General features: G+C 48.9%; 1 protein-coding gene across 1 annotated transcript; it reads right to left on the bottom strand.

Moving 5' to 3' along the window:
- Positions 1–1,869: 1,869 nt before the first annotated feature.
- srpk3 (SRSF protein kinase 3) lies at positions 1,870–20,575 on the bottom strand. The gene is made up of 17 exons (XM_072367497.1): positions 20,193–20,575; positions 19,158–19,260; positions 14,889–15,610; positions 14,245–14,353; positions 14,078–14,165; positions 13,916–14,003; positions 13,732–13,838; positions 11,615–11,780; positions 11,345–11,370; positions 9,975–10,067; positions 5,296–5,341; positions 4,892–5,110; positions 4,325–4,422; positions 4,125–4,232; positions 2,625–2,694; positions 2,442–2,534; positions 1,870–2,228 (listed from the first exon to the last, which is right to left on the bottom strand). Exons 1-17 carry the CDS (start codon positions 20,200–20,202, stop codon positions 2,044–2,046), a joined length of 2,331 nt encoding a protein of 776 aa, XP_072223598.1. The 5' UTR covers positions 20,203–20,575; the 3' UTR covers positions 1,870–2,043.
- Positions 20,576–22,030: the final 1,455 nt, after the last annotated feature.

Genomic DNA, 22,030 nt, shown 5'->3' with positions numbered 1-22,030 from the left:
GAAAAAAGCCTCATTACATCACTGGTGATGTCACCGTGACACGGCAGCGGCGAATTCTTTCAAGGCACTATTTCAGGTGAGCACAGGAGAGGGAGAGGTCAGTGAGAGGTCATCAGGGAGGTTCAAGAGGCCCGATCAATAATCAGTTATCAATGTTCAATAACCCCCACAGGTGCAGCAGGAAGTGACAGACAGATAAAAACTAAAAGCTCACATCAACAGAAAGTCAGAAAAACAGAAACCAAACAAAGACGTGAACGTTTTGAACGTCCAGTGATCGACTGCGAGCTGCAGGTCAAAGGTCAGCAGGGACCCTCAGACACTGAAGAACCGAGGCTGGACCCAAACGACGGCTGATTCCACCACCAGGGGGACCCGGGGGCCCGAATATTTTGGGCTGAACAGAAAAAGACTTCCCACAGGAAGTCAAAATGGATCCAAGTGCATATGGACCTACACGCCCGCTTTTAACCATAAACGGAGAGTAAAGTGCGAGTTGTTTGAGCGCGAGTCGTCAGCAGGAGGATGGAAGATGATGAGTTTACCTGACGGAGACATGGAGCTGGTTACAGAGATGATGTGTGGTCAGGTGACCGGAGGATGCAGAGTCAGAACATCTTGTTAACAGACGGGCCTCAGTGGACATTTATGACTCAGCGTCCCAACAGAAACTGAGAAAACAGGTGAGCCCACCTGGCTTCAGTCACCTGTCCCCCCGCATGACTTCCTGTGGGACTTCCTGACCAATTCTGCTGCGATGAGCTCTTTCAGAGCTCGTTCTGTTTGAACGCGATGGTTTAAAACGGGACCTAAACACTGAACTTCACGTTTGGATCCAGCCTCTGAGGTGATCTGCTCAGCTGATCAATTGCCACAGACCAGACGTCGGAGTGAGACGCGTCGGAGTGAGACGCGTCGGAGTGAGACGCGTCGGAGTGTGAGACGCGTCGCAGTGTGAGACGTCACAGTGTGAGACGTCGGAGTGAGACACGCCTCGCAGTGAGACGCGTCGGAGTGTGAGACGCGTCGCAGTGTGAGACGTCACAGTGTGAGACGTCGGAGTGAGACACGCCTCGCAGTGAGACGCGTCGCAGTGAGACCTCGCAGTGTGAGACGTCGCAGTGTGAGACGTCGGAGTGAGACACGCGTCGCAGTGAGAGGCGTCGGAGTGAGACGTCGCAGTGAGAGGCGTCGGAGTGAGACGTCGCAGTGTGAGACGTCGCAGTGTGAGACACGTCGCAGTGTGAGACGTCGCAGTGAGACCTCGCAGTGTGAGACGTCGCAGTGTGAGACGTCGCAGTGTGAGACGTCGCAGTGAGACCTCGCAGTGTGAGACGTCGCAGTGTGAGACGTCGCAGTGTGAGACGTCGCAGTGTGACACGTCGCAGTGTGAGACACGTCGCAGTGAGACGCGTCGCAGTGTGAGACGCGTCGCAGTGTGAGACACGTCGCAGTGTGAGACACGTCGCAGTGAGACGCGTCGCAGTGTGAGACGTCGCAGTGTGAGACGTCGCAGTGTGAGACGTCGCAGTGAGACCTCGCAGTGTGAGACGTCGCAGTGTGAGACCTCGCAGTGTGACACGTCGCAGTGTGAGACGCGTCGCAGTGTGAGTCGTCGCAGTGAGACGCGTCGCAGTGTGAGACGTCGCAGTGTGAGACGTCGCAGTGAGACGCGTCGCAGTGTGAGACGTCGCAGTGTGTGACACGTCGCAGTGAGACGCGTCGCAGTGTGAGACGTCGCAGTGAGACGCGTCGCAGTGTGAGACGTTGCAGTGTGAGACGTCGCAGTGTGAGACGTTGCAGTGAGACCTCGCAGTGTGAGACGTCGCAGTGAGACGCGTCGCAGTGTGAGACGCGTCGCAGTGTGAGACGCGTCGCAGTGAGACCTCGCAGTGTGAGACGTCGCAGTGAGACGCGTCGCAGTGTGAGACGCGTCGCAGTGTGAGATGCGTCGCAGTGAGACGCGTCGCAGTGAGACGCGTCGCAGTGTGAGACGTCGCAGTGCGAGACGTCGCAGTGTGAGACGCCACTTCCTGAGCTCCTTTACGACTGCAGCCAGGCGTGCTGCAGACACTGCGCTGCCGTGGCTCGGCGGTCGGGCTGCAGCTCCAACATGGTCAGCAAGAAGTCGCTGAACTGCGCCGCCTTGTCCAGCGGCCACTCGTACTTCTCCAGCAGAACCTCAAACAGACCCCACGGCTTCAGATTGGAGATGTGTCGCAGCTCACCTGAACAGGTAAACAAGGAGGAAACATCACAAACATATGACCGCGACTCCCAGGGTACATCTCAGCATCAAACGACCAATCACAGAGCTTCAGATTCTGCCCCTTTAACATCCGATGGCAGCTGACTGTTTATCGTGTCTGAACGAGCGTTTGACCTTCACAGCTAAGGATTGTGGGTAATAACAGTACATCCAGGCAGAACAGACAGCTCACCTCTCCTGTTGAAGTATTCTCTGGAGTACCTGCCAGACAAGGCGAAGGGCAGAGGGATCGGCCCCAGCAGCTCAATGATGTGAGCGATGTGATCTGAGTGAAGGGACGAGAGTCACGGTTCGGTTCTGAACGGAACATTTATACCACAGCTACACCTGAGGTACCAGAACCTGATGGAGGTACCTTCATCTCTGGTGTAGTCTTCTCCCGAATGAGGCTCAAACAGGTAATCTCCTGTCGCCAGCTCAAAGGCCTGAAACAACAACAGCAGCCAGGTCACATGACCACCTAAACAAGGAAGTTTGTATTCTTCTATGGTTTTAAACATGGAGCTCAACACAATCTAAAATCCTTCTCCTCACATATAAAGCCCTTAATGACCGAGCTCCAGTTTCTAGTTTCTAAAAGTTTCTAAAAGCAGAATGGGAGGCAGAGCCTTCAGTTATCAGGCCCCTAAAAGCAGAATGGGAGGCAGAGCCTTCAGTTATCAGGCCCCTAAAAGCAGAATGGGAGGCAGAGCCTTCAGTTATCAGGCCCCTAAAAGCAGAATGGGAGGCAGAGCCTTCAGTTATCAGGCCCCTAAAAGCAGAATGGGAGGCAGAGCCTTCAGTTATCAGGCCCCTAAAAGCAGAATGGGAGGCAGAGCCTTCAGTTATCAGGCCCCTAAAAGCAGAATGGGAGGCAGAGCCTTCAGTTATCAGGCCCCTAAAAGCAGAATGGGAGGCAGAGCCTTCAGTTATCAGGCCCCTAAAAGCAGAATGGGAGGCAGAGCCTTCAGTTATCAGGCCCCTAAAAGCAGAATGGGAGGCAGAGCCTTCAGTTATCAGGCCCCTAAAAGCAGAATGGGAGGCAGAGCCTTCAGTTATCAGGCCCCTAAAAGCAGAATGGGAGGCAGAGCCTTCAGTTATCAGGCCCCTAAAAGCAGAATGGGAGGCAGAGCCTTCAGTTATCAGGCCCCTAAAAGCAGAATGGGAGGCAGAGCCTTCAGTTATCAGGCCCCTCTCTGTGGAACCAGCTGCCAGTTTGGCTTCAGGAAGCAGACACCCTCTCTACCTTTAAGATCAGGCTGAAACTTTCCTTTCTGATAAAGCTTATAGTTAGGGATGTCTCAGGTGAGCCTGAAACATCCCATAGTTCTGCTGCTATAGGCCCAGCCTGCTGGGGGAGCTCCCATGATGCACCTCTCTGGCCTGGTGTTACGGTGTTTGTTGTGAGGCCATGGTGCTGATCGTCACCGTGCAGGACAACAGAGGTTCCAGGTTCGATCCCCGCCTGGGGCCTTCCTGTGTGGAGTCTGCATGTTCTCCCTGTGTATGTGTGGGTTCTCTCCGGGTTCTCCGGGTTCTCCCACTGTCCAAAGACATGCTGTCAGGTTAACTGGTGTCTCTAAATCCTCCTTAGGAGTGAGTGTGAGCTGTTGTGGTTGTTTCTCTCGTTTGTCTCTATGTGGCCCTGTGATGGACTGGCGACCTGTCCAGGGTGACCCCGCCTTTCGCCCGATGACTGCTGGGATAGGCTCCAGCCCCCCCACGACCCGACCGACGGATTGACAGTATAGAATATGGATGGATGGATGAATTCCAATTGGCTTGAATTGGACTGTATCTTTGAAGTGCCCTGATTTGTTGTAATTTGGCGCTTTATCAATAAAACTGAATTGAAAAGAATAAAACAGTTGTTTACCATGCAGGCAGTGCTCCAGATGTCAGCAGGTGGGCCATACTCGGCTCCGATCAGAACCTCTACAGCTCTGTACTGCCTGGTCTGAATGTCCTCGGTGAAGTGCTTGTGCTGTGAGAGATGAGGACAGAGACAGAAGAGCCATCTGATTGGTCTGAAGGAAGAAGTTCAAAGAGGAAGAGGAGAAGAAGAAGGCGTCTCACCACCCAGCAGGCGTTTCCAAGGTCAGCTATTTTGACTCGAAGACGGTCGGCGTTCTGGGGGTCGAGAGGACTGATAACGAAGTCTGAGGCACTGAAGACTGCGGATACAGCGAGAAGAACTTTAGTGTGATTGGGAGCTACAGAACGACTGCTGAACTCCCCCCATGACAGGCTGTAGGTCACACTGCTTCCTGGTAAGACGACCACCATCTTGGCAGATATTTTGTACCTTCTCTGTATCCTCAGGTCGTCTGAACTTAACATTTTTAACCATAGCAGGACTGTTTATGGTCCACTCAGTGTGCGTCCACCAGAATTTAAAACGACACACCAAAAGCATTACAACTCGCCAATGTCACTCAATCATGAGACCATGAGCACGTTTCTCACTGAGGGATAACAGCTGAGCTAACAAAGTGCTGTCAAACAGGACAGAGAGCCGCTGTGCTTAAACCAACAGCTGCTTTAACCAAAGACTGTCTCAAACGCCTCAACAAGAGCTCAGAAAATTTCCCCTTTCAAAGATTACATTTATGAATTCAGTTTAAAGACAGCGAGCGTTCTGACCGTCTCGTCCACTCGAGCATCCTGACTGAGTGGAAAGTGCTGACTCAGACGTCGCTGACATCACAGAGCTGGAGAACCCTGAGAGGCCAGAGGCGGGGCTGGAGAAACGTCCGGGGGCGTGGCCATTACACCTGTCCTCCAACCAGGAGCAGCTGGACTCTGGACTGGCTTTGCTATTGGCTGTGCAGTAGGAAGTGTTGCCATTGACAACAGCAGAGCCTGAGGATGAAGACACATTCAGGTATTTAATATCAACAATGAATTATCTCCATTAAAGTAACGATCTTTCCAGATACAAGTGGCACCATCTTTTTAAACCAATTAACATGTTCTTAGAATGAATTTTATGTGTCATGTTCCTGTAAAACATTTAAAATCGCTGTTATAGAAAGGTGTGTACTCACCATCTGTGACATCAGGGGGCAGCAGACCCTCCCCTTCCTCCATCCTCTGAAAAACAAACACCTGTGTGTGAGTATCTGTGTAGTATCTGTGTAGTATCTGTAAGGTATCGGTGTAGTATCTGTAAGGTATCTGTAAGGTATCGGTGTAGTATCTGTAAGGTATCTGTAAGGTATCGCTGTAGTATCTGTAAGGTATCGGTGTAGTATCTGTAAGGTATCTGTAAGGTATCGGTGTAGTATCTGTAAGGTATCGGTGTAGTATCTGTAAGGTATCTGTAAGGTATCGGTGTAGTATCTGTAAGGTATCTGTAAGGTATCTGTGTAGTATCTGTAAGGTATCGGTGTAGTATCTGTAAGGTATCGGTGTAGTATCTGTAAGGTATCGGTGTAGTATCTGTAAGGTATCGGTGTAGTATCGGTGTAGTATCTGTAAGGTATCTGTAAGGTATCGGTGTAGTATCTGTAAGGTATCTGTAAGGTATCGGTGTAGTATCTGTAAGGTATCTGTGTAGTATCTGTAAGGTATCGGTGTAGTATCTGTAAGGTATCTGTGTAGTATCTGTAAGGTATCGGTGTAGTATCTGTAAGGTATCTGTGTAGTATCTGTGTAGTATCTGTGTAGTATCTGTAAGGTATCGGTGTAGTATCTGTAAGGTATCTGTAAGGTATCGGTGTAGTATCTGTAAGGTATCTGTAAGGTATCTGTAAGGTATCGGTGTAGTATCTGTAAGGTATCTGTAAGGTATCGGTGTAGTATCTGTAAGGTATCTGTAAGGTATCTGTAAGGTATCGGTGTAGTATCTGTAAGGTATCTGTAAGGTATCTGTAAGGTATCGGTGTAGTATCTGTAAGGTATCTGTGTAGTATCTGTAAGGTATCTGTAAGGTATCGGTGTAGTATCTGTAAGGTATCTGTAAGGTATCGGTGTAGTATCTGTAAGGTATCTGTAAGGTATCTGTAAGGTATCGGTGTAGTATCTGTAAGGTATCTGTAAGGTATCGGTGTAGTATCTGTAAGGTATCTGTAAGGTATCGGTGTAGTATCTGTAAGGTATCTGTGTAGTATCTGTAAGGTATCTGTGTAGTATCTGTAAGGTATCTGTGTAGTATCTGTAAGGTATCTGTAAGGTATCGGTGTAGTATCTGTAAGGTATCTGTAAGGTATCGGTGTAGTATCTGTAAGGTATCTGTAAGGTATCGGTGTAGTATCTGTAAGGTATCTGTGTAGTATCTGTAAGGTATCGGTGTAGTATCTGTAAGGTATCTGTGTAGTATCTGTGTAGTATCTGTGTAGTATCTGTAAGGTATCGGTGTAGTATCTGTAAGGTATCTGTAAGGTATCGGTGTAGTATCTGTAAGGTATCTGTAAGGTATCTGTAAGGTATCGGTGTAGTATCTGTAAGGTATCGGTGTAGTATCTGTAAGGTATCTGTAAGGTATCGGTGTAGTATCTGTAAGGTATCTGTAAGGTATCTGTAAGGTATCGGTGTAGTATCTGTAAGGTATCTGTAAGGTATCTGTAAGGTATCGGTGTAGTATCTGTAAGGTATCGGTGTAGTATCTATAAGGTATCTGTAAGGTATCTGTGAGGTATCTGTGAGGTATCTGTGTAGTATCTGTAAGGTATCGGTGTAGTATCTGTAAGGTATCTGTAAGGTATCTGTAAGGTATCGGTGTAGTATCTGTAAGGTATCTGTAAGGTATCTGTGTAGTATCTGTAAGGTATCTGTGTAGTATCTGTAAGGTATCGGTGTAGTATCTGTAAGGTATCTGTAAGGTATCGGTGTAGTATCTGTAAGGTATCTGTAAGGTATCTGTGTAGTATCTGTAAGGTATCTGTAAGGTATCGGTGTAGTATCTGTAAGGTATCTGTAAGGTATCGTGTAGTATCTGTGTAGTATCTGTAAGGTATCTGTAAGGTATCTGTAAGGTATCTGTGTAGTATCTGTAAGGTATCTGTAAGGTATCTGTGTAGTATCTGTAAGGTATCTGTGTAGTATCTGTAAGGTATCGGTGTAGTATCTGTAAGGTATCTGTAAGGTATCGGTGTAGTATCTGTAAGGTATCTGTAAGGTATCGGTGTAGTATCTGTAAGGTATCTGTAAGGTATCTGTAAGGTATCGGTGTAGTATCTGTAAGGTATCGGTGTAGTATCTGTAAGGTATCTGTAAGGTATCTGTAAGGTATCTGTGTAGTATCTGTAAGGTATCTGTAAGGTATCTGTGTAGTATCTGTAAGGTATCGGTGTAATATCTGTAAGGTATCTGTAAGTTATCGGTGTAGTATCTGTAAGGTATCTGTAAGGTATCTGTAAGGTATCTGTAAGGTATCGGTGTAGTATCTGTAAGGTATCTGTAAGGTATCGGTGTAGTATCTGTAAGGTATCTGTAAGGTATCGGTGTAATATCTGTAAGGTATCTGTAAGGTATCTGTGTAGTATCTGTGTAGTATCTGTAAGGTATCTGTAAGGTATCGTGTAGTATCTGTGTAGTATCTGTAAGGTATCTGTAAGGTATCTGTGTAGTATCTGTAAGGTATCGGTGTAGTATCTGTAAGGTATCTGTAAGGTATCTGTAAGGTATCGGTGTAGTATCTGTAAGGTATCTGTAAGGTATCTGTAAGGTATCGGTGTAGTATCTGTAAGGTATCTGTAAGGTATCGGTGTAGTATCTGTAAGGTATCTGTAAGGTATCGGTGTAGTATCTGTAAGGTATCTGTAAGGTATCTGTGTAGTATCTGTAAGGTATCTGTAAGGTATCTGTGTAGTATCTGTAAGGTATCTGTAAGGTATCTGTGTAGTATCTGTAAGGTATCTGTAAGGTATCTGTAAGGTATCTGTAAGGTATCGGTGTAGTATCTGTAAGGTATCTGTAAGGTATCTGTGTAGTATCTGTAAGGTATCGGTGTAGTATCTGTAAGGTATCTGTAAGGTATCTGTGTAGTATCTGTAAGGTATCTGTAAGGTATCTGTGTAGTATCTGTAAGGTATCGGTGTAGTATCTGTAAGGTATCTGTAAGGTATCGGTGTAGTATCTGTAAGGTATCTGTAAGGTATCTGTAAGGTATCTGTAAGGTATCGGTGTAGTATCTGTAAGGTATCTGTAAGGTATCTGTAAGGTATCGGTGTAGTATCTGTAAGGTATCTGTAAGGTATCTGTAAGGTATCTGTGTAGTATCTGTAAGGTATCTGTAAGGTATTGGTGTAGTATCTGTAAGGTATCTGTGTAGTATCTGTAAGGTATCTGTAAGGTATCGGTGTAGTATCTGTAAGGTATCTGTAAGGTATCTGTAAGGTATCGGTGTAGTATCTGTAAGGTATCTGTAAGGTATCTGTAAGGTATCGGTGTAGTATCTGTAAGGTATCTGTAAGGTATCGGTGTAGTATCTGTAAGGTATCTGTAAGGTATCTGTGTAGTATCTGTAAGGTATCTGTAAGGTATCGGTGTAGTATCTGTAAGGTATCTGTAAGGTATCTGTAAGGTATCTGTGTAGTATCTGTAAGGTATCGGTAAGGTATCGGTGTAGTATCTGTAAGGTATCGGTGTAGTATCTGTAAGGTATCTGTAAGGTATCGGTGTAGTATCTGTAAGGTATCCGTGTAGTATCTGTAAGGTATCTGTGTAGTATCTGTAAGGTATCTGTAAGGTATCTGTAAGGTATCTGTAAGGTATCGGTGTAGTATCTGTAAGGTATCTGTAAGGTATCTGTAAGGTATCGGTGTAGTATCTGTAAGGTATCTGTAAGGTATCTGTAAGGTATCGGTGTAGTATCTGTAAGGTATCTGTAAGGTATCTGTAAGGTATCTGTAAGGTATCGGTGTAGTATCTGTAAGGTATCTGTAAGGTATCGGTGTAGTATCTGTAAGGTATCTGTAAGGTATCTGTAAGGTATCTGTAAGGTATCGGTGTAGTATCTGTAAGGTATCTGTAAGGTATAGGTGTAGTATCTGTAAGGTATCTGTAAGGTATCGGTGTAGTATCTGTAAGGTATTTGTAAGGTATCTGTGTAGTATCTGTAAGGTATCGGTAAGGTATCGGTGTAGTATCTGTAAGGTATCGGTGTAGTATCTGTAAGGTATCTGTGTAGTATCTGTGTAGTATCTGTAAGGTATCTGTAAGGTATCTGTAAGGTATCTGTAAGGTATCGGTGTAGTATCTGTAAGGTATCTGTAAGGTATCGGTGTAGTATCTGTAAGGTATCTGTGTAGTATCTGTGTAGTATCTGTGTAGTATCTGTAAGGTATCGGTGTAGTATCTGTAAGGTATCTGTAAGGTATCGGTGTAGTATCTGTAAGGTATCTGTAAGGTATCTGTAAGGTATCGGTGTAGTATCTGTAAGGTATCTGTAAGGTATCGGTGTAGTATCTGTAAGGTATCTGTAAGGTATCGGTGTAGTATCTGTAAGGTATCGGTGTAGTATCTGTAAGGTATCGGTGTAGTATCTGTAAGGTATCGGTGTAGTATCTGTAAGGTATCTGTAAGGTATCGGTGTAGTATCTGTAAGGTATCTGTAAGGTATCTGTGTAGTATCTGTAAGGTATCGGTGTAGTATCTGTAAGGTATCTGTAAGGTATCGGTGTAGTATCTGTAAGGTATCCGTGTAGTATCTGTAAGGTATCTGTAAGGTATCGGTGTAGTATCTGTAAGGTATCTGTAAGGTATCGGTGTAGTATTTCTCTACCTGTAAATCCATCACTCTCTCCTCCAATAGTCTCTGCTGACGCTTCGCTTTCCTTTTGAGTTTCTTCTTCTTGTTTTTAGAGATCTTCCCATCCTGCACACACAGGTAGTTATGTTTATGCATCTGGCAGACGCTTCTATCCAAAGCGACTTACAGGTAGGGTAAGGGGGCCTAAGGACCCCTACTGGAGGTAGAACCTTTCATGCAGGGGATTTGAACACAGGTGGCTATCATACCACTACACTATCCATCAATAATATTATCACATGTGTTATGACGATATTTCAGTGCTCACAAACACACACTTTGTGTATGGACCCAAAGGTGGAGGTTACAGTGGAGGAGGTTCTGGGACTGTATCTAAAGATGGCCGCCGCCTGTTAACTGTAACACCATCCACGTTTATTGCCCCCAGCAGATTTCACAGCTGATATGAACTCTGCAGATGTTCTGGAGATTAGCAGTTAAACCTTTAACTGGCTGAAGATCATACAAAACAACTAGAAACATGATGTTGGTGGGTGCACAACATGCGGGACATGATGCAGAAATGCAGCTCACTGAAACCTTGAATGAGGCTTTGGGTAATATTTAACCACCGGTATCCAAGCGAGTGAGTAGACAGCAACTATTCGACTGTTTCTCCTGGAGCGTTATCGCAGAGCTGGAAGTTTCTGCATTTAGCAGACGCTTTTATCCAGAACGACTTAAAAATGAGGATATAACATTACAGTCAGGCTGTCAGAGGTGACAGCGATAGAGTGCAGGTGTAGCAGGAAGTGCAGGGTAGGAGATGTCAGGGACGCCCCTGTTCTGGTAGCGCTCGGTAGCTCATTCCACCATCGTGGGACGACATTAAAGAGTCTGGACTGAACATTTGAGGTCTCAGTAGGACCGTTGCATGAGGGGACTGTGGGTGTCTACTATTTCTGAATCTTGATCAGTAAACTGGATTGAATTGGACTATATCTTCAAGTGGAGCTGTCGGTGGTGTGGTGGTACAGGAAGGTTCTGGTTCTGATCTCAGCTAACCCGTGCCCCATGTCATTCTTTACATTGTTTTAAAGTGGTTGAGGTTTGGACACATGCGTTGTATATGCCTATGTACGGTAGCTCTATGTGGTCAAAACACACTCAAAAAGCATTTGACAGAAAAATCAAACCCGTTCTGGAAACTTTAAAAAGGGACGAAGGTTTTCAGTCGTCTCGTAAATATGATGGGATACCATATTTATTTTTGAACATGCACTAATTATCAGACATCAATACACAGTGCTGCTGTACAGAGATCTAAACAATCAACCCAACTTATTACACCTGCTGCACAGTAACCAATCAGAACATGGCAGGCGTCACACCAGGACACTTACCTGCAGGTCCCTGGGAGCCATGCTAACTAGATACAGAGAGACAGGAAGGAAACATCAGGAAACAGGAAGACAGACAGACAGAGACAGACAGGAGAAACAGCGCAGTTAGAACTGTGAAATGGGAAAAAGAAACAGCTAAGAAAGAAAGACAGACAGACCTGAAGCTCTCGCCATCACCCTGGAAACCACAGTTTCCAGGTAAGGTGACTCAGTTTGACTCTCTTAAGACTTACTGACAGGTTTAATCTAAATTACTTGATAGCTGCTCACCTGATGACCCAGAGGGGGGCGGAGCTCCCGCTCTCTGCCAGATGGTGGCTTCAGCAGCCAATCTCCTGACGTAAACCTCATCGACGACCAATAAGATGTTCTCTGGTTTAATGTCCGTGTGGATGATCTTACACTTGGTGTGGAGGTAGCTGAGCCCCTGAAGAACCTGCAGACACAAAACAGAGTTCGGGTCAGAAAATGACTCCCTGCTGGTCAACGAGTCAGACGACGGCCGAGTCCCCGCCGGTCAACGAGTCAGACTACGGCCGAGTCCCAGCCGGTCAACGAGTCAGAGAACGGCCGAGTCCCAGCCGGTCAACGAGTCAGAGAATGGCCGAGTCCCCGCCGGTCAACGAGTCAGAGAACGGCCGAGTCCCCGCCGGTCAACGAGTCAGACTACGGCCGAGTCCCAGCCGGTCAACGAGTCAGACTACGGCCGAGTCCCCGCCGGTCAACGAGTCAGACTACGGCCGAGTCCCCGCCGGTCAACGAGTCAGACTACGGCCGAGTCCCAGCCGGTCAACGAGTCAGACTACGGCCGAGTCCCCGCCGGTCAACGAGTCAGAGGACGGCCGAGTCCCAGCCGGTCAACGAGTCAGAGGACGGCCGAGTCCCAGCCGGTCAACGAGTCAGAGGACGGCCGAGTCCCAGCCGGTCAACGAGTCAGACGACGGCCGAGTCCCAGCCGGTCAACGAGTCAGACTACGTCCGAGTCACCGCCGGTCAACGAGTCAGAGGATGGCCGAGTCCCAGCCGGTCAACGAGTCAGAGGACGGCCGAGTCCCAGCCGGTCAACGAGTCAGACTACGGCCGAGTCCCAGCCGGTCAACGAGTCAGACTACGGCCGAGTCCCAGCCGGTCAACGAGTCAGAGGATGGCCGAGTCCCCGCCGGTCAACGAGTCAGAGAACGGCCGAGTCCCCGCCGGTCAACGAGTCAGAGGATGGCCGAGTCCCCGCCGGTCAACGAGTCAGAGGATGGCCGAGTCCCCGCCGGTCAACGAGTCAGAGGATGGCCGAGTCCAAGCCGGTCAACGAGTCAGACGATGGCCGAGTCCCCGCCGGTCAACGAGTCAGAGAACGGCCGAGTCCCAGCCGGTCAACGAGTCAGAGAACGGCCGAGTCCCAGCCGGTCAACGAGTCAGAGGACGGCCGAGTCCCAGCCGGTCAACTAGTCAGAGGACGGCCGAGTCCCCGCCGGTCAACGAGTCAGAGAACGGCCGAGTCCCCGCCGGTCAACGAGTCAGAGAACGGCCGAGTCCCCGCCGGTCAACGAGTCAGAGGACGGCCGAGTCCCCGCCGGTCAACGAGTCAGAGGACGGCCGAGTCCCAGCCGGTCAACGAGTCAGAGGATGGCCGAGTCCCCGCCGGTCAACGAGTCAGAGAACGGCCGAGTCCCCGCCGGTCAACGAGTCAGAGGATGGCCGAGTCCCCGCCGGTCAACGAGTCAGAGAACGGCCGAGTCCCCGCCGGTCAACGAGTCAGAGGATGGCCGAGTCCCCGCCGGTCAACGAGTCAGAGGATGGCCGAGTCCCCGCCGGTCAACGAGTCAGAGGATGGCCGAGTCCCAGCCGGTCAACGAGTCAGACTACGGCCGAGTCCCAGCCGGTCAACGAGTCAGAGGATGGCCGAGTCCCCGCCGGTCAACGAGTCAGAGGATGGCCGAGTCCCAGCCGGTCAACGAGTCAGACTACGGCCGAGTCCCAGCCGGTCAACGAGTCAGAGGACGGCCGAGTCCCCGCCGGTCAACGAGTCAGAGAACGGCCGAGTCCCCGCTGGTCAACGAGTCAGAGGATGGCCGAGTCCCCGCCAGTCAACGAGTCAGAGGATGGCCGAGTCCCCGCCGGTCAACGAGTCAGAGGATGGCCGAGTCCCCGCCGGTCAACGAGTCAGAGGATGGCCGAGTCCCCGCCGGTCAACGAGTCAGAGAACGGCCGAGTCCCAGCCGGTCAACGAGTCAGAGGATGGCCGAGTCCCCGCCGGTCAACGAGTCAGAGGATGGCCGAGTCCCCGCCGGTCACCGAGTTACCGAGTCCCGAGTAGTCGGGGCCAAAGACAGAGTGGTCTTTGGGCCAATCAGCAGGTCCCCGGAGGCCCGAGTCTCTATATTTTACCGTACCTGCGTGATGATGGCCTTGACGCAGACCAGAGGAAGTCCCATGTAGTTTGACTTGATGATCCATTTTAACAGCTGATGACCCAAAACCTCCAGAACCATGCAGACATCTGGGAGAGGCTGAGGAAACCTCTTACAGACAGGCCATTAAACAAAAAGGCAGGCAGACAACTGATGGGAAGGATACGCACTCCGCTGACCCCAGAGATCTTGAAGTCGTCGATGAGCTGGACAACCGTTTCCCGGTACTGGTCAGAGGGGTCGCTGTCCCTCACCTGGAGAGACAGACAAGTCACCTGAGCACACCTGAATCTAACGCTGGCACAGATGAGGAAGCTCAGGCACTCACACAGCGGAGCAGTTTGATCTCGTCCAGAGCCGTCTCAGTGTAATGTGGAGCGCTCTTCACCACCTTCAGGGCTACGAAACGCTTCTTCCTGAAACAGACACACATTCAGAGCCTCTGACAGCAGAATCTGTGCAAAACCTCTGATGGAGTTTTTGAATAAGACGTACTGCAGATCCCAGCAGAGCCAGACTGTGGAGAAGTGACCCCAGCCCAGTTTCCTGACCACGTGGTACCTCCCGTTGAACAGGTCACCGATCTTCACCGGGTAGTAACCACCTGGAACACAGGAGCACAGACTGATGACTCGTCTGGAGGTGAGACCAACCTGGAAGTAACTGGTTTTAAAAACTGGACCATTGTGCATCCTCCAGTGGCAGCTCCTTTGTTAACCTGATTGGTTCAAGTTGGCCTGAGACAGACTGATGGACACATGCTTTATCCAATCATGTCCCAGATGGTTTTCTGTAAGGTTTTATCACATTGATGAAATGCTTGTGCCAGGCTGGTGGAAAACCAGAACCAGACAAACGGACCTGGACCAGCTCATTGTCTGCATCAGTTTAATTATTAAACAACAATATAATGTCTATTTATCTCCAAACTGCACAGGTGGAGTTTGGTACCGTAAACCTACAGAGTGAGTTATGTTTTAACCACTGAGCCGTGTTTTTCTGTTTTAATGTATTGAACAATGTTTCCATAAATCTTCCTCTTTCATCCTGCTGGATCATCACTGTCCCTGAATCCGTTAAAACATGTCAAAACCATCTTTAGTTTGTAGTTTTCTGATATAAAAAATGTCTTAATATACCTTTGCAGTAATCTGACGGGTCCTCCTGCTCCTCGTCATCGGAGCCCAACAGCTGAGCAGGGGGCGGGGTTAATTCTGGAGGGGGCGGGCTTTGATCTGAAAGGGGTGTGGTCATCAATGATGTGGGCGATGACATAATAGGACATAAGTTAAAAGCAGGGCTGGGAGAGTCCACAGAAGCAAGCATGGAGGCGGCGACGGAGGAGCAGAGGGGGGAATAAAGGTGTGAGGAGACACTGGAGGTGAATGTCACAGAGGTCAAGAGGAAGGGGTCAGGGTGGGAGGGGCTAGAGGGAGGAGTGGAACGAGCTTTGGCAGGATGTTCAGAGACGTTCAAGGCCTCGCTGTGAGGAGAAGGTGGACTGAAGAGCTCCGCCTCTGCAGACACGGTCTGTAGAGTTCTGTGAGGTGACCTGGAGGCATTATGGGTAACGGCCGGCGGCGGACTGGGGGCGGGGCTTCCGGATGTGGCAGGTGACTGGCTGAGAACCTGAGAGGTTTCCGGAGACTTTCGAGGTGCTACCAGGGGATGTATCGTATCTTTGATGGCGGGAGTCATCATCTGGTGGGCGGGCGATGAGGTAGTTTCATGAGGATCCTCTGCACCGGATCCTGTGGGGGTTTCTGCTGTAGTTTGGGGGGGCAGCTGGTCTGCCTCGGGGTGAGTTCGGGGTGTGCTGCTGTTGGCCCGCAGACTCTGAGGGTCACACGACTCATTGGGCCTGAAACAGGGAGAGAAAACAAACCAAGACATCGCAGTGTCAGTTAATGAGGATACTTAATGCACTGCTTAATACTAAATGCATAAACCTAGGCCCCTCGTTCCAAGTGTCCTTCAGCTACATGCTGAGGCCTCCGAGAAGAAGAACCGTAGGAGAGCCAGGAGGTGGCGTACAGAGCTCTGCTGAACCCAAAGACGTCTCATATCCAGCAGAACATTGACTGTAAATCACACTGAGATGAGTTACATACATCAAACTTCAGCTGAACATATTTTTAGGAGTTAGCTGTTGCATCACTCGGCCTACCTGGAGGTACCTTCTGTTTTTAGGGTAACTTTAACCCACTGATTAAATCCAGCAGACATGTTAGCCTAAAAGAACACGTCCCCCCTCTAACCCTCTGTTCATTGAGCTCCTCTGGCTGCCCTTAGCCGCCTGCATCAGATCCAAGTCCCTGATGTTAGCTACAAAGAGCTTAATGGAACGGCTCCATCTCCTTGAAGGCTCTTGCAAAGGCTTCTGTCCCAACTGGGTCCCTCCGTTGGTCCCAGGATTGTCGTCTAGCAGCTCCTACACCACGCCTAAGACAATCCAAACTCTGTTCATGTGTCGTCCCACGATGGTGGAATGACCTACCGAGCGCTACCAGAACAGGGGCGTCCCTGTCTATCTTCAAGAAGCTCCTGAAAACCCAGCTCTTCAGAGAGCATCTCCTATCCCAGCACTTACCTTGTACTTCCCTCCCCCCTCTATCTCTTTATCTTTCTGCTCTTCCTTCTATGCCTGCACCCTATCTCTACTCTGTCCCCTCTGACAGAGTCGGACTCCTGGGTTCCTTCTATGGAGCTTATTGTTAGCTTTATATAAAGCTGTTATATCTTCATCTGTAAGTTGGATCAAAGCGTCTGATAAATACAGAAACATGTTAGCTTCCTTGCAGCTGGTTAAATCTGTTGGCTGTGAACAACAGGTGTCCAAGGTTCTGTTGCTGGTTCTGCTGAACTTACATACTTCTGTGTTACTCTGGATGTGGAAATACCAGAACCACACAGGACAAAGTGGGGTGGATACATGGATAATGCACTTATGGTTGAGCAGAACCAGCAGAACCAGCAGAACCAGCTGAACCAGCAGAACCAGCAGAACCAGCCCGACCGTCCTCCTCAGCGCACGTTCTGGCTCGCTGTTTACACCATGAACAACAGCCTGAGTTTGGACCAGTTTTGTTTCTGACAGCGCCGGACGGTTACAGTGATGATGTCACAGGGCCACACACAACCCGGGTCATATAACACACACTCAGTCTATTTCTGTTCAGATGACCTCAGAGCGCACGAGTCACAGCTGTGTGTCTATGTTTAAGTGGAAGCTTCTCAAGGCAGCGAGCGGACCTCAGAACCGCCCCTTCGTGGCGTCTGATTCTGGGCTGGGTGGGAGGAGTCTGAGGGTCAGAGGTCAACAGCGTGCAGGCCCTGCCCAACAGCCACGTGCCTGGTGGGGTTCTGCAGGTGGAACCAACACCAGAACCATCTGCAGTTCGGACTAACGTGTTCAGGAGGAAACGCGCTGAAGGTTCTGCTCTGCCAGGTCGACCCATTTCACTTCCCGGGGTTTATAGGACACAGAAAGTTCTGCTGGACAGAACCCAGAAACCAGAACATTTTATGATATGAACAAACAGGTCAAAGTGGACGAGGAGCAGAACCAGAACCTTTTACACCAAAGTACCGTTTATAAACAGGTTTTTAAACCCGGCTGCAGCTGCCTCAGAACCAGTTCACTAACCACCAGAACCTGCCAGCAAACAAACTGGTAACCATGACAACATGAAGGGATGACATCACCATGCCCCACAGTTGGGTTGGACAGAACTTCACTCAGCAGAACCCAGTTGATCCATCAGTCTGTTTTTGTTCCTGAGGAGGTTCTGTCAGCTTCAGAACCGCCACGCTCTGAGCTCGCCGTTTCAGCCCAAATTCCCTTCAATGGTGCCGGGTCATGTGACCCAGGACCAAGTGGAGATCAGACGCCTCAGTGTGATGTCATCTGTCAGCTGATCAGGTGAGGTCCGGTTCAGACTGGAGGTTTGTTTCCTGAGCTCCTGCGTCTCCATGACAACACCGTGTGAAAACAGTTTCAGCGTTTGCTTCCACGTCTTCAAACAACTCCACTGGCGCCAACACGGAGCCCTGAGGAACACCCTCAGCAGAACTCTGTAAACTCAGGACTTCATCAGCCTCTGGACCGAGTCATTGTCCAGCAGACAGTCATGGTCCAATGACACGGTTCTGTTCTACAGGCACACAATAAAAACCGGTTCAGCTCACTTTAACCTGCCAGAACTGAGTTCCAGGGTTCTGCCTCTCAGGTGTGAGACACATCCAGGTGTGAGACACATCCAGGGGTGAGACACATGCAGGTGTGAGACACATCCAGGTGTGGGACACATCCAGGGGTGAGACACATCCAGGTGTGAGACACATCCAGGGGTGAGACACATCCAGGTGTGGGACACATCCAGGTGTGAGACACATCCAGGGGTGAGACACATCCAGGGGTGAGACACATCCAGGGGTGAGACACATCCAGGTGTGGGACACATCCAGGTGTGAGACACATCCAGGGGTGAGACACATCCAGGGGTGAGACACATCCAGGGGTGAGACACATCCAGGGGTGAGACACATCCAGGTGTGGGACACATCCAGGTGTGAGACACATCCAGGGGTGAGACACATCCAGGGGTGAGACACATCCAGGTGTGAGACACATCCAGGGGTGAGACACATCCAGGTGTGGGACACATCCAGGTGTGAGACACATCCAGGTGTGAGACACATCCAGGTGTGGGACACATCCAGGTGTGGGACACATCCAGGGGTGAGACACATCCAGGGGTGAGACACATCCAGGGGTGAGACACATCCAGGTGTGGGACACATCCAGGTGTGAGACACATCCAGGTGTGGGACACATCCAGGGGTGAGACACATCCAGGGGTGAGACACATCCAGGGGTGAGACACATCCAGGTGTGAGACACATCCAGGTGTGAGACACATCCAGGGGTGAGACACATGCAGGGGTGAGACACATCCAGGGGTGAGACACATCCAGGGGTGAGACACATCCAGGTGTGAGACACATCCAGGTGTGAGACACATCCAGGGGTGAGACACATCCAGGTGTGGGACACATCCAGGTGTGGGACACATCCAGGTGTGGGACACATCCAGGGGTGAGACACATCCAGGTGTGAGACACATCCAGGGGTGAGACACATCCAGGTGTGAGACACATCCAGGTGTGAGACACATCCAGGGGTGAGACACATCCAGGTGTGAGACACATCCAGGTGTGGGACACATCCAGGTGTGAGACACATCCAGGGGTGAGACACATCCAGGTGTGAGACACATGCAGGTGTGAGACACATCCAGGTGTGAGACACATCCAGGTGTGAGACACATCCAGGTGAGGTGAGACAGCGACAGGTGTGACATCAGGTGTGACATCAGGTGTGACATCAGGTGTGTGCCGTTTCTCACCGGTTCTCCTCAGCTGGGACTCTCCGGTGTTTTTTTCCTCTTCTTCTGGGTTTTTTGCCAGTGGTTGTGGGGGCGGAGCTTCCAGTTCTGGTGCTGACTGCAGCTGTGAAGAGGAAAACAGTTTATTTCAGCCACTTTATTAAAATGTGAAGAGGAAAACAGTTTATTTCAGCCACAGTTTATTAAAATGTTTAAATGTGAAGAGGAAAACAGTTTATTTCAGCCACATTTTATTAAAATGTTTAAATTTGAAGAGGAAAACAGTTTATTTCAGCCACACTTTATTAAAATGTTTAAATGTGAAGAGGAAAACAGTTTATTTCAGCCACAGTTTATTAAAATGTTTAAATGTGAAGAGGAAAACAGTTTATTTCAGCCACAGTTTATTAAAATGTTTAAATTTGAAGAGGAAAACAGTTTATTTCAGCCACACTTTATTAAAATGTTTAAATGTGAAGAGGAAAACAGTTTATTTCAGCCACAGTTTATTAAAATGTTTAAATGTGAAGAGGAAAACAGTTTATTTCAGCCACTTTATTAAAATGTTTAAATTTGAAGAGGAAAACAGTTTATTTCAGCCACAGTTTATTAAAATGTTTAAATGTGAAGAGGAAAACAGTCTATTTCAGCCACAGTCTATTAAAATGTTTAAATTTGAAGAGGTGGCTCTCAGACAGGAGGCAGAACATGACCTTTAACCTGCTCCAGGATTTAAAACCACTGATCAGTAATCATTTAGACACCAATCAGGGTCAATTTAAGCCCAGCACAAACCACCTGGGACTGCCATAAAAAGCCGAATTCATCCTGACAAACTGACCTCAGAACCAAACTAAAGTGGGTTTCCTGCGGAATTCGGGGGGCTGTTGGGGGGGCAGACTTGGAAAATGACGGCTTATTTTAAAGGAATCTGGTGGGAGGTCAGCTGAACCCTGCTCCGGGTGTCACAGCCTGGTACCGTTACTTAGCTTAGCATGTGCTGCTCAGTCACATTCTCCGGTACCAGCACCGTCACTCGGGTCACGCCTAACTTACCTATCAACATGTTGGCTTCCGGTCCTTAAACCGAACCGGGTCAGAGCTCTATTCCGACAGCACGAACCGGCTCCTTCCGAGGGCCGAACTTAACCAGAAACAGGACCTGAAACCCGGAGACGGTTCGGCCAAAGGAGGCTCCGAGGGTCCACTGGCCACCCCGTGTCAGAGTCCAGCCGGGTCCGGCCGGAGCAGCTGGGTGAGTGCGGGCCGCGGCCTGTGGGTCGGTCCGTTAGAACTGACGATCCGCTGGCAGTCAGCTGCGGTTCCGGTTCGTCTCAGTATCGCCTATGGACCGGGACTTTATGGTTATTCCACGCGCGTTTCACTTGTTGCTCGGTTCTGCCATTCGCGAACAGCTGCTGACACTTTGACATCGGACACCGCGCTGTACGCATGCGCAGTGAGCGAGCACGCTGAAACGGAGCTGGCGGGGCACAGGGGCGGGTGTTGGGGTGGGGAGGGGGGCAGCCGAGCTTTCCAAATGTCAAAAGTCCAGAAAAGACTCCAAATCCCAGAGGCTTTGAGGAGGAAACGCTGTGGGTGTTTGCCTGGAGCCCAATGGAGGAAACTGATGGGGAATATCAGATCAATATCAGACTAAAAGCTCAGAAGGACAAAGACACAGTCTGAATGCGTTTCACTCACAGATGGGACTGAACTCCAAGGCCACTCTGCCGGCTTTAAGCTGAGCCGACAGAGACACCAGGAGCTCGTGTTAACCAAAGAGTCTTCATTTTACTGACAGAAGGAAAGAAACGTTCAGCAGGAAGTTCTATGATGCTGAAAAAATACACCAAATGAACTAAATCCAAAAATCTGAAGAGAAGACAGAAGCAGACTCAACCAGAGTAAAAAGAGCGAGAATACCCTCCCTTACTGGAACAGGAAGAAATGCTGGAGCTGCTGATGGGTCGAACACCTCCACCGCTGACCATCGTTCATTTCCTGTGTTTCTGAAGTATTTTATCCGCTAAATTGATGAAATTACAACATTTTTTGGCATTGAGAGGCATCAGCTGACTGCTCTGTAACAGATGAAGTCAACAGCCTTATTTCATGTAGTTAGTTCTGGTTAATTTATCATGTTAACCAGCTAGTTGTAGTTACTTAATATGAGCACGACTTCAGCCACTGTTGACAATAAACCTGCATTTATCTCACATTTATCGGCGTTATAGGATTTTTTTTGTATACATAAAGATTTTCTTTGATTATTTGATTTGTCCTTTGGTGGCGGCTGTGTCAGTGCGCCTTTAGTTCCTGGTAGTGAAGTATCTCTGTGATATGATGGTTCATTTAGTTCCAGTTATACATCCTTTGACCGCCTCAGAGACAGCAGCATAAATGTGGACATTATGAGTATTTATGTCAAATATTGTGCAAAACCAAGAATACAGTGAAATGTACATCAGACTTTTGCTCTTCACTCAACATTTAACACTAAAACTAAGACAAAATAATGAAGTAATCTGAATCTGTGCAGAGGTGTTAGCTGCCCCTCATTTCTTTATATATTTAATTTGCTAAGTTGTCTGTTCTGTGTCGACACAACACTGGTTCATCCCTTGAGTTAGGAGCCTTTTTTCTGCCTGAAGGGTTCAAAGGTCAGAGTTAAGTGGCTGAACAAAGAAAAAACACTGAAAATGCTCAGGAACAAGGACTGAAGATGAGGGAAAAAGCAGAAAATGTCCAAAGAAAAACTGTGAAAGAGCTTCAGAAAGCTGCAGAACTGTGGATCAGGACACTTTAAAGGTTTCAGAAAGCTGCAGAACTGTTGATCAGGACACTTTAAAGGTTTCAGAAAGCTGCAGAACTGTTGATCAGGACACTTTAAA

The sequence above is a fragment of the Leuresthes tenuis genome, unplaced genomic scaffold, assembly GCF_036924035.1.
Source record: "Leuresthes tenuis unplaced genomic scaffold, fLeuTen1.0.hap1 SCAF_16, whole genome shotgun sequence".
Classification (NCBI taxonomy): domain Eukaryota; kingdom Metazoa; phylum Chordata; class Actinopteri; order Atheriniformes; family Atherinopsidae; genus Leuresthes; species Leuresthes tenuis.
Note: the sequence above shows the minus strand (reverse complement) of the source record. Positions and strands in the feature narration are given on the sequence as shown.